This window comes from Scardinius erythrophthalmus (assembly GCF_964197995.2).
Source record: "Scardinius erythrophthalmus genome assembly, chromosome: 9".
Lineage (NCBI taxonomy): Eukaryota > Metazoa > Chordata > Actinopteri > Cypriniformes > Leuciscidae > Scardinius > Scardinius erythrophthalmus.
The window spans coordinates 43,987,097-44,004,231 of record NC_138229.1 but is presented as its reverse complement, the minus strand read 5'-3'; the positions used below and the strand labels follow the sequence as shown (position 1 = coordinate 44,004,231).

The window sequence follows — 17,135 nt, the reverse complement described above, 5'->3', positions numbered from 1 at the left end:
GCAGGTCTTGACCGCATTACAGTTCCATATCACTTTGCGTAGTCAACTGTAATAACGGAAAATAGGATACAATTCATAACAAGAAAAAGCATTTAGCCCCATGCGCTTGATCTGCAATTTTCAATGTCTAGCTTCACAATCAATGGAAACATGCAGTTTAATTTTAATAGATAAAGTATATAGTCCTATATAATCAATAGAAAATTAAACTGAATATAGGCTAAACAAATGGATAGTCCTGCAGCACGGATTTTTATTGCAGATAATTTAACAAATAAATAATTATTGATAGGCCTACTTGTTAAAAGGGCTTTGTGTTTCATTTATTTGGCTATAGTCTACTGTCATCTGTCAATAATAGAAAAAAAAAAAAAAGAATGAACGAATTAATTAAAACGAATTGAATTAATAAATAAAAAATAATAATGACGCACATGCTTTTCTGTCTCATTATTACAACATCTCTCTCTAATAACTGCATTAATAACTGCATTAAGCCGGGGACACACTTTAAGGCCGGTTATGAATGTAATTTGATACTTATGACTGATCATGTCCAAACGCGTGTTCAGCGCATTCAGTCTGTGTTCAGAGTCGGTGTTTAAAATCTGCTGCAGTCGATGAAATTAGTCAGAGAATGTGTCAGCTAGTCGTGTGTCCCCAGCATTAGTCTGCTATCAGTGGCTCAAACCTCCGTTACTAACTCTAAAATGACGTTTTGGAATTAGCAACGGAGGCATGGGATTAGATGCGTAAGAAATTAGTCCTACATACAAGAGCGTTTTAATGACAAAAACTTTACAAACGTCTTGAAATACATAATCTGAACAATGTTTCGAGGTGTGGTAACTGTAGTATAAGCGGAATAATTGACTTCAGGCCGTTGAATTTAGAAAAATAATGCACACCGAGGTGGCCGTTATACCTCGGGTGTGCATTATTTTTCTAATAATTCAACGGCCTGTCGTCAATTATTCCTTACATATATATATATATATATATATATATATATATATATATATATATATATATATATATATATATATATATATATATATATATATATATATAGCTGACTCACCTATAATGTTCCTCGACAGTTTTCAGCATCCCTCCACCACCCCGTCTCCTCACTCACCTGGTTACTATCCTAACCAGAGATAAGGGGGGGAGTATTCTGGGCCAAAATACAGAGCTCAGAGCCTGATTATTTGTAAGTGTGAACTCGTGCATATGATAGCAGACGTTTATAAAACCACCTTCTATTTTGTTCTGTTGGACCAGGAAGATCCCAAGACAAACACAGTTCCAGGACTTTACATCAGAAATACACTATATGAGCTGCATATTTTAATGCATTCACAGTTTCATCTTCTCTAGGCTGTACCCATTTAACTGGGGAGGCCCAGTCTACATTTTTTTTTGTTGTAGAAGTTGATCAGTTGCCTCTCCTGTTCTTCAGCACATGATCTCAAGTTCATACACAGGTTTTCGTGTCTCATGCAGTCAGAGAATTTCCTTTCTGTACAAGGAAATTGTTGTGTCCCCATTTGTTGGATCCGGATGGGTCTTCCAATCTGGTGAATAAAATTACATTTATTCCTAAATAATGTAAAATCAAAAGAGCTCCACATTAACACATTAAAACAGAATGTCAACAAACAGGCACATCACCCTCTTTTGCAAGAGAAGGAGAAACAATTTAACTGCCATGAACCATGAAAACACATTTGTGTTGTTAATTTCTTCATCCATTGGTCTACAATTTAGGAAAGGGGGGAAAAACAATAAAAAATGCTGTTTCTAGTGTGAGGCAAAGTCTACTTTTATAAATCATTTTCTGTTTCTCACAAAACAAATATATGACTTTTATACACTTGATTTGTTAAGGCTATGCATGGAGAAATAATAGACATGTGTTAAACATTACCTATGCTTCAATCAAAAGCAGAAAATTGAACTTAATTTACTTACATATTGGGATCGCATCAGAGAGCCCCAATCATCTTCGAGTGCTGTAGAGGCTTCTTCCTCAAGAACACTTGACACACTGGTTGACTGTATTTATTCCACTCTTAGAGACAACATACAGAATGATCTGTTCGACTCCGAAGTGAAAGACAACTGGTGCTTGCATCTGCTTCCTATTTATACCCACGCTTCGGGGTGGAGCGCAAGATGCAAATCTTGCCTGCCAATATGCATTGGCTCGTTCTGTTTACACTCGAAGATGATTGGGGCTCTCTGACACGATCCCAATACATCAGCACGTAGACGTATGTTGAACATGACCAACTAAAAGGGAAAGCAGCGTTTCCATCCCATGTGTTCAAGAGAACAAAATCGTCACTTCCTGGGATACTGGCACAAAAATATTAGTACAAAAAATTTAAGTTTCTTCAATCAGCTCTTTTTCCCTCTATCATAAATGTGTTGCGTCTCAGAGTGTCAGATGAAACCCAATAAACGCTGTCATATTCTCTTATAAACGCAACCGTGTGAGACGCTTCTGGAGGGAATTAAACCAAATCATTCTGGTGACAGACTTGTGACAGACAGACTGGTGACTCAGAGGTTTCAGAGGTCCACCAAACCAACATTTGTGATGCTGCAATGCCATTGGTCTGCTGGTTAGAGCAGTTATCCAATCACAGTCTCTGCTGAACCAAAGTCACCAGGGGCCAGCTGTTCAAAAGTAATCTGACCAGATCGGATTGGATCAAATCTTAAAAATGGGTTGTTCTTTTCTAAAAGAGAATACAAAACCATCCAACCATATTTTTTTCATCACCATGTCCCTATGTAGAGATTCAGATTTGGTAATCTGAAAAAGTGTGTATCTGGATCATGGTGATCCAATCCAATTTTGGTTTGAAAAACCGGCCCAAAAATAAGATGGATGACCTGATCCTGGAAAGCAGAACATGGGATTTCCAAATCCAGATCATTCTGATCCAGATGAAACTTTTTGAACAACTGGCCCGAGTTTATTGTTGCACATCGAGGGATTTATTCTGTAAATGTGTTTCCATTGCAGTTTTAGTCACGTATCTTCTTTTCAGATTAAACAATTGTTCGCCTAAATTGAACGCATGTTTTTTATGTGCATTTTTAAAAATGTTAAAATGTATGCACATTTCCATCCAGCGTTTTTTTATGCAATATCACAAAATTTGCATATAATTAGGTGGATGGAAACAAATGCCACTACACACAGTTAACATGTTTAATGTATCTGTCCACAAATATGTAGAAGCAAATGACACTTCAGTTCACAGAATTTCCCACAACTGACTTCTGCTCACTACGACAACTTTTGGCGACATTTCCTTCGATGAGACAGCAGAGCGCTGGATGTGACGAAACTCCTTCCACACGGCGGGCAGCGGTGCGGCTTCTCTCCGGTATGAACTCGCTCGTGTATTTTCAGGTTCCCTGACTGACTGAAGCTCTTGGCACAATGTGAGCACTTGTAGGGTTTCTCTCCCGTATGGACCTTTCGATGCTCTTTCAGATATTTGGCTCTAGAGAAGCTATTCCCACACACCGAGCACATGTGAGCTTTCTCGCCGGTGTGTATTTTCTGGTGCTCTTTCAGGTAGCCTAGCTGCGAGAACATCTTTCCACAGAAAGAGCACAAGAAAACCTTCTGGTGAATTTTCTGGTGTATCTTCAGATGCTTGGCTGAAATGAAACTCTTCCCGCACTGGCCGCAGCCGAACGGTCTCTCTCCCGAGTGTGAGTGCTGGTGGTTTTTGAGGATGGTGGCCTGTGTGAAGCTCTTCCCACACTCGTGGCACGTGAACGGCCTCTCTCCGGAGTGAACGCGCATGTGGTTCTTGAAGTGTCCTTTGCGTATGAAGCTCTTGGCACACAGCAGGCAGGTGAAAGGCTTCTCTCCGGTGTGGATTCGGATGTGATTCTCCAGGCTCTCTTTGCGTGTGAAGCTCTTCCCGCAGTGAGGGCAGCTGAACGGCTTCTCCCCGCTGTGAGTTTGCAGGTGCCTCTTCAGATCTGCGTTTTTGAAGAAGCTCCTGCCGCACTGTGGGCATCTGAAATCACGCTCTCCAGTGTGGATTTTGATGTGGCTTTTAAGGTTCACTTTGAGTGTGAAACACTTCCCACACTGAGGGCAGATGAATGGTGGTTTATTGGCTCCTGTTCTTTTCTGGGAGAAATCGCTTTCGGTCTGTGAGCGACTCAATGGTTTTTCTCCCGTTATGATCTTCTGAGGTCTCTGATACTGATGATCCTCTTCCACTTCATTCAGTTCTTCACACTCCACCTTCACTTCCGTCAGGTCTAAAATCAGTTCAGACAAATAAAAAACACAAGTGACTCAGTTTCATGGCAGAAAGCAAGAGGTCAAACATCAGGGCTCCAGATGAACACATAAATTGATCCAGTGAAAATTACAATAATCATATTATTATTGTACTGCACCAATACAATCAGTTCAGTCACTAATGTTTACTAGGTATGCTTCGCCAATCGATTATCAGCAGATTGGTATATGCCTATAATAAAATTCTATGACTCGATCGATTGTCACTAAATTTTGCCGATCTCACAAACTGATCACAATTATTAATGACATAAAACCATAAAAATTCGCCGCTAACACACATGTAAACTGTATACAGATGAGGCTTTTGCTACATGTTATGATTTGTAACTTCACAAAGCATTACAAGTATCTCCATAGTAAATTCCACATCTTTATTTAGAGCAGGTTGTCTCTTATGATTCTGAAAGAAAACGCGCCGGGTGTCTACTTTTGCTATAGTAAGAACGCAACATTAATGTGCATCTGATTGATAAACCACATGCTCTTATTTCAGTGTTATGAATGTTGTTGTTATTTCAGCAGTTTCCTTCGTACATTTAGTTTAACACCATTAAGTTAAATTTAATTTATCATTCATGATTCATCGGAACTGTGTATGCATTTTAGACACCTATTATTTGTTTGCTCTTTCCATGCAATAAATGTGCTCCCTTGAATAAGTGGGGTTTTACTTCAACTGTTCAGGATGGGTAACGTCAATGGCATGACCCATTTCCGTAAAACTTCAGTATTTTATCTTAAAGAAAATAACAGTGACGTTTCCACGCAACAAAAGCATTTTATTTCATAGTGCCCACGCAATGACCTGGGAGCTTTATCAATGGCTTGAGCGGTTTGACAATTATGCCGATTTATTGTCTGTTTTAGTGCTTTTTCATAAAAAAAAATGTAATACAGTTAACACCTTTAAATATTAAAATGTATTGAATTCTGTTAATAACAATATATATACAGCATCTCACAAAAGTGAGTACACCGCTCACATTTTAGCAAACATTTTAGTACATCTACTAAAGGGACAATACTATATAAATGAAACTTTACTGTCCTCTGAAAATAACTCAACATACAGTCATTATTGTCAAAATAGCTGGCAACAAGAGAGCACACCCCAAGTGATAATAGTTGTACGTCGTTAAACCATGCAAAGCCACCTATCCTATTCATCATGTTCATGTTTTTGTCTGCTTGACAGGACCATACAAATTGTTGTATCTTGTATTAGAGCAGTTAAAATTTGTGCTTTGAGTACAATTCTTCATACTGACCACTGGATGTTCAACATGGCTCCTCATGGCAAAGAACTCTCTGAGGATTTGAAAATTAGAATTGTTGCTCTCCACAAAGATGGCCTAGGCTATAAGAAGATTGGTAACACCCTGAAACTGAATTACAGTACAGGCCAGGGTCATACAGAGGTTTTCCCAGACGGGTTCCACTCGAAACAAGCTTTGCAAGGGTCAATCAAAGAAGCTGGGTCATAGTGCTGTGCGTCAGGTGTAGAAGCTGGCTTCAAAAAACAGACGCATGATCATGCCAGCATTGCTTTAGAGGTTGCAGAAGTGGAAGATAAGCTTGTCAGTGCTCAGACAAATATGCCGTACACTGCAACAAGTCGGTTTGCATGGCCGTCGTCCCAGAAGGAAGCCTATTTTAAAGCTGGCTCATAGGAAAGCCTGCAAACAGTTTAATGAAGACAACCTGTCCAGGAGCATGAACTACTGGAACCATGTCCTGTGGTCTGATGAGACTAAGATAAACTTGTTTGGCTCAGATGGTGTTTTGGCTCAGGGTGACGCCCTGGTGAAGAATACCAAGAAAATTGTGTCTTGCCTACAGTTGAGCATGGTGGTAGTAGCATCATGGTCTGGGGCTGCATGAGTGCTGCTGGTATTGGGGAGCTGTGCTTCATCGAGGAAAACATTGATTCCAACATGTACTGTGACATTCTGAAGCAGGACATGATGCCCTCCGTTCAGAAACTGTGTCGAACGGCATGATAAAGACCCCAAACACACCGCCAAGATGACAACTGCCTTGCTGGGGAAGCTGAAGCTGAAGGTGATGGAGTGGCCAAGTATTTCTCCAGACCTGAAACCTATTGAACACATGTAGGGCGTCCTCAAGCAGAAGGTGGAGAAGCACCATGTGTCTAACAGCTAGCAGCTCCATGATGTCATTATGGAGGAGTGGAAGAGGATCCCAGCAACAGCCTGTGCAGCTCTGGTGAAGTCCATGCCTAGGAAGATTAAGGCAGTGCTGGATATCAATGGTGCTCACACAAAATATTGACACTTTGGACACAGTTTTGACATGTTCACTTAGGATGTTGCCAGCTATTTTGAAAATAATGGCTGTATGTTGAGTTATTTTCAGAGGACAGTACATATATACTGCTATAAAAGCAGCACATTGACTACTCTTAAATATATTTTCATTTCTATAGTATTGTCCCTTGAGAAGATTTACTAAAATGTTTGCTGAAATGTTAGGGATGTACTCACTTTTGTGAGATATATATTTATATAGGGCTGCCCACTAATAGTCAACTAACTGTTAGTTTACTAGAAGAGGTTTGTTCGACCAAAATTTTATTAGTCGGTTAGTTGGAGGGTTAAAAAAAACTCCACAGGAAGTGGCGAAATCACGCAGTTCGTGAGGGACAGATCGTTAACAGCGGGAAATCTCAACATTCGCCTATCATTCATCGACCTCAAATATGGCTTATCCCTTGACACATTTAAGTAGCAGCAACTTTATAAGTCCGCTCGCTCTAATGTTAACCAGTCCTAGATTAATGTGCGCTATTATTAGCTGCATATCTGTGTTTGTGTGGAGAGCCACTTACTCCTTGGCATTCAGGCGCCAGTGCATCCCTGCATTTAACTTAAAATACTCTGTCATTCTTGGTCATTCAGATAAGAGTTAGTGTCTACTTTTAGTTTTGTGCATTCACAATAACAACAAAATGTTGTGCTTTTGTAAAATAATGAAAACAATCAGGATGCTCTTTCTGCCGTCTCAGTCTCAGTGAACTTGAGCACGTCACAAAAGTTAACCTAATCTCAGCGCATACTTGCCTCACAGACATAACAAATATATCCATAGAAAGCTTGAAATGTCTACTTTTGATTCTCAGATTATGTAATCTGTATGAAACGTACATATAGGCACATCCACTTCTGAGGAGATGACCAGTCCGCATCGTGACTTAATCTCTGCAGCCCAAAACACAGAAAACAATAGGTGATTTGTGTAACCCCAGTTTATATTTATTTTTGTGTTAGCATGAAGCTGCAGCTTCACAATACATATACACTTAAGAATAAGTTAAATTATGCAAATATTTTTTCTTACACATGAAAGGTGATTTAAATCAAATCAAATCAAGTATATTTGTATAGCGCTTTTTACAATACAGATTGAATCAAAGCAGCTTCACAGTATTAAAATAAAATTTTTTGCAGTATTAAAAGCAAAAACTGTGATATTGCGAAATATTTTTACAATTTAAAATAAATGTTTTCCATTTATATACATTTTAAAGTGCAATTTATTCCTGTGATTCTATTCTTCAGTGTCACATGATCCTTCAGAAATCACTCTAATATGATGATTTGATGCTCAAGAAACATTTCTGCTTATTATCAATGTTGAAAGCAGTTGTGTAAAAAAAAAAAAAAAAATCAGGATTCTTTGATTAAATGTTCAAAAGAACAACATTTATCTGAAATAGAAAGATTTTATAACATTATAAATGTCTTCTTTACTGTCACTATTGATCAATATAAGGCATCCTCGTTGAATAAAAGTATTAATTTCTTTAAAAAAAAAACAAACAAAAAAAAAAAAAAACTAAACTCTTACTGAATCCAAACTTTTGAACAGTAGTGAATAATGTTACAATAGATTTCTATTTCAGATAAATGCTGTTGTTTTTAACTTTCTATTCATCAAAAAATCCTGAAAAAAAATTGTAGAACTGAAAAAACTGTTATCAACATTCATAATAATACTAATGTTTTTTGAGCATCAAATGAGCATATTAGAATTATTTCTGAATGATTATGTGAAACTGAACACTGGAGTAATGGTTTACATCAAAGCAATAAATTGCATTTTAAAAATATATCCAAATAGAAGTCTGGAAATAGTCCAACTAATATAAATAAAAACGTACTCATGCGAAATTGTATCCACGGCTGGATGAAGTTACAATCCAAAATGAAAACGTTCATTATCATTTTGAGTCCCACTCTTCTTCTGAGGAAAATGTGATCTCTGTCACTATCCAGGACGAGCTGAAGAGCTTCCATCTTTCAAACGGGCAGGAAAGTGAATGAATCTGATGATAAAACTTGATGCTTTCTAAGGCATTGTTGGGGGCGTTTGCCATTCTGCATAATCACCTCAACACATTATCTTATGAATAGCGCGCTCTGCACGTGGGTGTGGCCACATTAACGATAAATAGCTGAGACAGGAGAAACTGTGCATCTCTTTAGTTTCATACAGATTACATTGCAGGAGAATATTTGTATTAAATGTGAATAGTTTTTTCAAGACATGTCAAGCTTTCTCTAGACGTACGTTTCATGTTTGTGTGATAAGTATTCGCTGAGTTTCAGTTCATTATTCAGACGTCTTTCAGAAAGTTTCTCGCAGAGACAGCAACAGCTGAAAGCGCACCCTGTTTATTTTCTTTATTTTACAAATTTAGAAAGTGTTAGTATTAATGGATCTATGCCATCATCCATGTCACCCTGTAGCCCAAGACTGGTTGCCCACTGAAGCTAAGCAGCGTTGAGTCTGGTCAGTACCTGGATGGGAGACCTCCTGAGAAAAACAGGTTTCTGCTGGAAGAGGTGTTAGTGAGGCCAGTAGGGGGTGCTCACCCTGTGGTCTGTGTGGGTCCTAACGCCCCAGTGTAGTGACGGGGACACTAGGGGTGGGCGATATAGCCTCAAAATTATATCACGATATTTCAAGAATATTTGCGATAATGCTATTTATGACAATATAGAAAAAAAATGTAGACAATTTTTTTTATTACATTTATCTCACTTAAATGTTTGTTCACTCATTGTGTTTTTACAATTGGGTAATTTTGTTTTTAAGAGTTTACACAACACAAGGAAGCTTGATTTCAATCTTTGAATTAAATTGAAAAAAGTAGCAAAAAAATACAAAAAAATAAAGATACAAATAAAGAGAAAAGTTTTTGGTTAGGTCTAACACTAGTATTCAGAAATGCTACAAAAACTGAATAAGGTAATCAAATGTAAAATAACACTGATAGTCTAGTTCTGTCAGGTCCATTAAGTCAAGAACACAGACAATAAAAATAATTAAAGAATTTAATATTGAATAGATTGCAGACAGGTTGATGTTCCTGAATTGAAATTTGGCGGTATGGCTCTGTTCAGGGAGTCCTCTGACCTTTCATGAGCACCATGAAATAGCAGAGAGTCAGAGGACAGCAGCAGCAGCAGCATTAGGGAACGCTCACACAGTTTAACAGCACAGTATGAGGAGATAGCAGCCGCATATAGGGACAGCATTATCAGCATGAGGGGATGCAGCAGCAGCATAAGGGCTCTCACATTATTTTGACTAGATGAGCTATTCCCCCCAAAACAGAAATTGAGTGTCTCGAACGGTGTCGTCTGAGCCACCCTAATTTAGCAATTATATTATGGTAAAAATTATTAATTAATTACTGAAATGACTATTCAAGACCACAATAGCTAAAACATGCTGTTACCTAAATTATCTGTCTTTGAACTGTCTTGACAGCCTACAGTGTAAGCGCTATGAAGAGATGACTAAGCCACCTTCTGAGAAACAAGCTAGATGAAGGAATTAAACAGCTTTTTACCAGCGTACAGATCAGCAGAAGCGAGCAGCAAGCATGTATGAGCAACTGAATGTGCTTTAAATAGGGCGCCTTGTTTGAGCTTTGGCGATTGAGCAGCGAGGGGAGTTAACGAGCTAATGCAGCTCAGCTGGAGCAGATCAGCTGACGGGACAGTGTTGTTAGCAAACAGCATTAGCAGCGTCTTGACTACCTGGCCTGCCAGAACTGACGCTGACGCTCAATTCCTGAGTCCTGACTAAATTAAATAAATAGGCTATTAATTCTGATTCCTTACAATTAAATCTATATTTTGTTGTTTTGACGACAACATTAATGACAGACACATGTGGCTGCTGTCACTTTTAGAGCTAGTGCCCGGATCCATTACTGTTTTCATTATACTGTCACACTGTCACGCGCGTTTTATGCTTATTTCAGACATAACCGACTGTTTATGAATATACTAACCATGACCGGAATTTATACACAATTTTGCGTGTTTTTCCCCCCGTTAAAGCGATATAATCCGCGAAAAAGAACTTTTGTTACTCGCGAGCTGTTTGTGAGACGGCTTTACTGTATGTATGCATGCAGAGTAAACAGAGCGCGCGAGAGTACTGAATAGTTTAAAATAGCAAATGTTTAAACTGATAAGACTTAAAAAGTAGTGAAAATGATAAACTTTAGTTACGATGCAAGTGACAAAAGACAATTCCGTCATGTCCTGACTGCTAAACACGAGTGTGGTATCGACACTTGACTTGTGCAACCCAATTTGAGAGCGAGAGAGAGAAGACGGTTGGTAAAATTGCGTCTTGGAGAAAGTTTTAAAATGATTGATTTGATCGTCATTGGAGGCTGACTTGCTGCTCTCACGCTCAGACAGGCGTTGTTGTTGTGTGTGCTATGGAACGTAATGTGCCATACGTCATTGCGTCGCTATATCAGTGATGACACTTTTTTATCATGTAAAAATTTATACCGGTATTATCGTGGACGGTATGATATGGCACACCCCTAGGGGACACTATACTGCCAAAAGAGCACCGCCCCTCGGATGAGACGTTAAACCGAGGTCCTGACTCTCTGTGGTCATTAAAAATCCCAGGATGTCCTTCGAAAAAGAGTAGGGGTGTAACCCCGGCATCCTGGCCAAATTTGCCCCTTGGCCCCTGTCTATCATGGCCTCCTAATCATCCCCATATACTGATTGGCTTCATCACGGTCTCCTCTCCACCAGTAAGCTGGTGTGCGGTGGGCGTTCTGGCGCAATATGGCTGCCGTCACATCATCCAGGTGGATGCTGCACACTGGTGGTGGTTGAGGAGATTCCCCCCTTCCATATGTGAAGCGCTTTGAGTACCCAGAAAAGTGCTATATAAATATAACAAATTATTCTTATCTAGTGTTGCCGAAAAAGATGCAGTTTCAGCAAAGTCCTCGATTGCAGTTTACCCGTGTCGATTTACAAGGAAAATACCAGAAGTGGTGCATTTCACGGACGAGAATCCATGAACCGCATTATTAGAGCGTTCACAAAGACAATTCAATTAAATAATTGTATGCGCTGTGGGTTTCAGAGTGAAGTGCGACACTTTAATTATGTCTCATTTTTCTTCAGTTTTAAATTTTTTCCAACTATGGCATCTGCTTGTTAACTACACAAAACACCTCATCAACCCCCTAGCAACCACACAGGACACCCTAGCAACTCCTAATGCCATAGCAATCATTCATTCTCTGCATATGCTGTGAGTTTGTGTGGTTTATAACATTCATCTGGGAATGTAACGTGCCATTTCACCAGATTTGTAACGTAAATCATTTATAAAACTACAACACAGGAGAATACATCAATATCTTTCTTAATATGCAAACATCGTGATTTCACAACCCTCGCTTTGGAGTTTGCATGTTTTGATTTCCACATGTTCATGTTCAGGAAATTACAGTGGCTTTAGTGTTTCTATCGTACAGAAGAGACCAAAAAATAAAGATTAAGTGGGCATTAAATGTTGTTTGGCTGATATTAAACAAGGATTTGATCTGCTGTGAAGTTAAACAACATCAATCCTCAGACCGCTGGCGTCCTCTGCAGGCATTTGTTATTATACATGATGGACATAAGATGATTGTTTATATTATGTATATTACATTATGTATTTTAACAGTGTTGTTCTATAAATCCATATGATTACTTGCTTTTTACACTTTATCTGAACCAATTAGTATTGCCTCGTTGTTATTATATATGTGTTTTAAGTCATTTTGAAGGCTATTGTTCACTTATGTCTATTTTTATTACCACTAAATATTATCCACGTTAAGATTATATGATTAATTGTCAAAATAATCAACCGATTACTTGTTAACAAATCAATCATTAGTGACAGGGTTAGGGTTAGAGTTAAAGGGAACCTATTATGCAAAATTTACTTTTATAAGGTGTTTGAACACAGATGTGTGTCGGCAGAGTGTGTAAACAACCAGCCTATAATGGTAAAAATCCACCAAATGCTTTTGTTATAATCCCCATAAATCATTAACAATCTCTCCAAACTTGAGGTTTAAGATTTCAGATCTTGTAAAGAGGGGCATAATAGGTACCCTTTAAAACATTTTAAAATGCATTGTTTTGCATTGTGATTTAGTCGAATAAAGTTAAATAAAACACTATTTTTCCAGTCATATATTTCATCATAAAAACAGTGTTAACTATTGCCTCATCTCATGAGCTAAGTGTATCGCCACATCCCGACTATTACAGTTTTTGTTAATATTTTGAATTAGATTTTATTGACTTTTTAACAATTTCTTTAAGTTTTCCAAATTGGCAAAAAATTAAAGGAACACTCCACCGTTTTTTGAAATAGGGCTTATTCACATTCTTTCATACATTTAGATAGGTGGGTAAATGCATTTTTGTCTCAGTGCATGCATTGTTTTAGTTTGACAGGGTCGGCGCTAGCTTAGCTTAGCACAATGAATGGAATCCTTTGTTGCCAGCTAGCATGTCCTGAGTAAAAGTGATCCAAAAAAAAGAAAAAAAAAACCCACGTAATTACTTCTTGTGGCCTGCGTATTCACGAGGAGTACAAATAGCGATGCAGATTAACACTAGGTGATTTCCTAGGCAGATATTGACTTGGGACTATATTAGGGGGAAGCACAGGCGAAGCACTGCTACTTGGGCGAAGTACTGCTATGGGCGCAGAGATATCACGCAACACATGAAATCCCACGACTTCCGTCAACATACCGGTGTGAATAGTAGCTGCCTGGCTATTTTCCCAACAGTACATGAATGGCGATGAACATGGCTGATTTTGTGTGAGCCAGAACCATACCTATATGTACAAGAGTTTACAGAAAATGAGTGGAAATAGAACGACAGGCGGAGGTTGCGATCGCTCAACAGCCCGAGGACGTGAGGATGAGAGCCAACACGAACTGGTGGTGTGAATGTGGGGGAATATGCCAATCTATGCCGACTGAAATAGTGTCTGTGCTGTGGCGAGTGGGACAAGTTACTGCCATCGATGACCAGGATCAACGCGTCAGATCAAGATGAGCGTGCACGCAGTTGTGTCACAGCTACTGTACCAAGGATTTCACGGCGCTGATCCATCCGGCAGTAAGTTACTCGATTTTTTTTTCCGGTGTGATAAAGTGAACTGGAAAAAACGCCCCACGCCGAATAGACCAAATGGACAGCTGTCCACAGAGTAAATGATTATTTTAAACATGACACATGTATAGTAAACTGCATGTAGCCTTCTCCTCATAGTAGTTGTACTAAAACTCCTGAGTCAAAAGAACCAGGCTAACTCGGTGAGAGAAATAGCTAACTTAGCCCTCAGTCATTTCATTTTACAGGTAACGATAACAGCGATTTTTATTTTAGTTTGGTTGTTCATGCTAAACAGGTTGAATTCAACATGAGGTTATACTAGAGGAGGCTAACGTTATTTGAACCGTAGTGCTATCTTACAACCGAATAAAGACACAGATTAACATAAGGAAGAGTAATAAAAGCCTGTGCTTTGAAAATAGATGGGATGGGACAGCCGTATGTTTAGACGTAGCACCGTCTTTCTGGGCCCATATTGCATTTTTTTCAAAGTAACTTAGTCCTCCGGTGCAAAATGCTCTTCGCAAACACGATACTGTTTGATTTTGTAGAGAGGCGTTGAAGTACAGATCTCCAGAGCTGCTAGCCATTTATTTCTCAGTTCCACATTCGATGGAATTCTGTGAAACATTACATTCGTGTATGTCCTTTGCTGGTTCTCACAACCTTTTGCTACGCAGGTAATATACATGTTTACTGTAACTTCTCAACAAAAAAAAAAAAAATACAATCCAAAAGCGAAGACACTCGGTGCAGGTCACGCGTGTTGTTTTTTTTCTTCTGTGTTTTGACTCGTTGCATTGCACACCGGTATGTTGACGGAAGTCGTGGGATTTCATGTGTTGCGTGATATCTCTGCGCCCAAGTAGCAGTGCTTCGCCTAAGTAGCAGTGCTTCGCCTGTGCTTCCCCCTAATATAGTCCCAAGTCAATATCTGCCTAGGAAATCGCCTAGTGTTAATCTGCATTGCTATTTGTACTGGTTGTGAATACGCAGGCCACAAGAAGTAATTACGTGGGTTTTTTTTTTTTTTTGATCACTTTTACTCGGGCCATGCTAGCTGGCAACAAAGGATTCCATTCATTGTGCTAAGCTAAGCTAGCGCCGACCTGTCAAACTAAAACAATGCATGCACTGAGACAAAAATGCATTTACCCACCTATCTAAATGTATGAAAGAATGTGAATAAGCCTATTTAAAAAAAACGGTGGAGTGTTCCTTTAACAAAGTACACTTCTTGTGTGCAGATATAATGTACAATAATGTCTAACATAAAAATCAAATGTGCGAGTGACGCTATACATAATTTCTGGGCTCATTTTATAATGATCATCTGCTTTAAATAAAGATATGCCGTTTGTTTAAGCACCAGAACACAACAAGATGCAAAGAGATAATTCTGAAAGAGCGACACGAGATGCTAAAAAACACTGTATTCATTGTATTGAGGGTTTTTAAAGACAAAAACTCACTACACATAGAGAGTGAAACAATGTGATTATTAGTAATTGAAAGAAAAATGCTCCAGTGATTTTCATCAGTCATTACTTAATGAAGAGTGAAGAATGATCACCGACCTCTCTGTTCCTCAGTTTCTTCATCTTTCTCTCTGCATGTTCCTGCATCACTCGTGTCTTCACTCTCCTCTTTAATAAACTCCATCTTTACAATCCTGTCACTCGTTCTTCTTTTACACCTGGAAACTGTTGGAGCAGAACGTCATTATTAGTATTTAGCGCTGAATTCATCATACGATGGTCACATGTCCCTCATGAACATTATAAAGGTGTGTGCCATGAGAGGATATGAACCATAAACTCACAGCTGATTGTGTGAAATAACACAACCTTTTCTCTGATCGTGTTTCTGTGAAACCCTTTAGAAAGCTGTTCAAAGCACAGATGCAACTGTATTAAGACTTTCAGTGTTTCTATTATAACATGTGGTTACATATTCAGTATTTTTAGTTTTGTATATGAATTATAAAACTCTTCTCGCGTTTTTTTATGATTCTAAGTTATACAAACATATCCTGTAAAAAAACATCTCCTATCACTGCAATGTCATGTTTCTCTCTTGATTTCCACTATTTCAACTGAATGAATTGTAAATGATCGAATCGCCCGAAATCTTATTTCTAAACTCAGTATTGCGCTCTCTCGTGTTTATGGACTAACGTTACTTTATTTAATGAAAATAAGCATTCCGATATCAGACAGCACGGTTCAGTATTTGGCACTTTCTATATAACGTTAGTAGCCTATATTCAGCACATATACTGCCGCCATAAACAGATATTTTAGTGGAGAAACCACGAGAATCAGATCAGCAAGCGCTCACTGGCTTTACCAGAGCTTCTACTGTCGGATCATTAGTATAGCAGAATGATTAAACTACTGTAAATCATACAGAGTTACCGTTACTCCCGCTTTCCTCTCGCAGTCTATAATAATAATATCTGCAGAGTCTGAGCTCATTCAATGGCCGTTGCTCCGCTGGCGCGTGACACCCGGAAGTGCACAATCTGCTCACAGGCGCGCGCTTCTACTGTCAGGTTGATTTAAGCCAATCAGACAAACCCGCTTTGTTTAAGATGCACCAAGTGATACTTGCTACTGCAAAAGGTTTTATTTTTACATTAAAACAGACTTTAATCACATGGAATAACTCTATAGACACTTTAGTTTCACCCCACTAGCGACGGCCCTGCATATGGGTAATAACCATTATTATTATGAGCTAACAAATTCATTTTTGGGGCTTATTTTACAGTCAGCCCATACAGTTCTTTAACAATTGTACGATGTTAATATTTTTGTTACACAGCCAATATTCCCGGGTCTGGGTGACCCACCATATTATAAGGCTTTTAAATCAATACAACCATAACAATTTATGTAAAAATACTTAACAGATGTTTACTTTAGCATATTACCAATGGTATATACATAATTTATGGTTCTTATTCGCCATTTACCCCTGTGAGATCACAATTATGATCATATGATCTTCTTTTTTTGTGTGTGTGTGTGAGAAAACAAGGAAATTCAATTATAAAAAATGTAAAAAAAAAAAAAAATAGAAACAAGATTTTTGATCATTATTGGTGCTCATTTCTTAGAACTTAATCAGAACAGGTTAAAGTGCTTGAAATGTAACAATTTTGTAACTTTGTGTGGGAATAGCAGGTGCAGAAAGACAACATTCGCGTACACAGCAGGTCCAGTTAGGAGGAGGACACAGTTAAGTTTCATAGCACCTACAATTATTACACTCGGGTCCAGTAGACCCGAACACCT

The 17,135-nt window shown here is 38.5% G+C and overlaps 1 protein-coding gene across 9 annotated transcripts; it reads right to left on the bottom strand.

Annotated features, from left to right (window-relative positions):
• Nucleotides 1-1,331: 1,331 nt before the first annotated feature.
• LOC308695750 (uncharacterized protein) lies at nt 1,332-16,372 on the bottom strand. 9 transcript variants are annotated; one of them, XM_081373939.1, is made up of 5 exons: nt 16,254-16,372; nt 15,659-15,722; nt 15,414-15,539; nt 3,647-4,302; nt 3,213-3,583 (listed from the first exon to the last, which is right to left on the bottom strand). In XM_081373939.1, the coding sequence occupies exons 1-5, from the start codon at nt 16,311-16,313 to the stop codon at nt 3,305-3,307; spliced, it is 1,185 nt and encodes a 394-aa protein (XP_081230065.1). In that variant the 5' UTR covers nt 16,314-16,372; the 3' UTR covers nt 3,213-3,304. The 9 variants fall into 9 exon arrangements, with proteins under 9 accessions (XP_081230069.1, XP_081230066.1, XP_081230065.1 ...); XM_081373945.1 differs by having other exon boundaries at nt 16,186-16,256; XM_081373943.1 differs by lacking the exon at nt 15,659-15,722 and adding an exon at nt 1,332-1,577 and having other exon boundaries at nt 3,296-4,302; nt 16,254-16,362.
• Between the last annotated feature and the right edge of the window lie 763 nt (nt 16,373-17,135).

Bases quoted from the DNA above. Each gene is read 5' to 3' on its own strand.
- LOC308695750 (XM_081373938.1), bottom strand. From the start codon at position 16,313: ATGAGCTCAGACTCTGCAGATATTATTATTATAGACTGCGAGAGGAAA. The intron at 15,540-15,658 runs GTGAGTTTATGG...CTGCTCCAACAG, and splicing joins GTTATTTCACACAATCAGCT to TTTCCAGGTGTAAAAGAAGA. The intron at 4,303-15,413 runs GTCGGTGATCAT...AACTGATTTTAG, and splicing joins AGAAACTGAGGAACAGAGAG to ACCTGACGGAAGTGAAGGTG.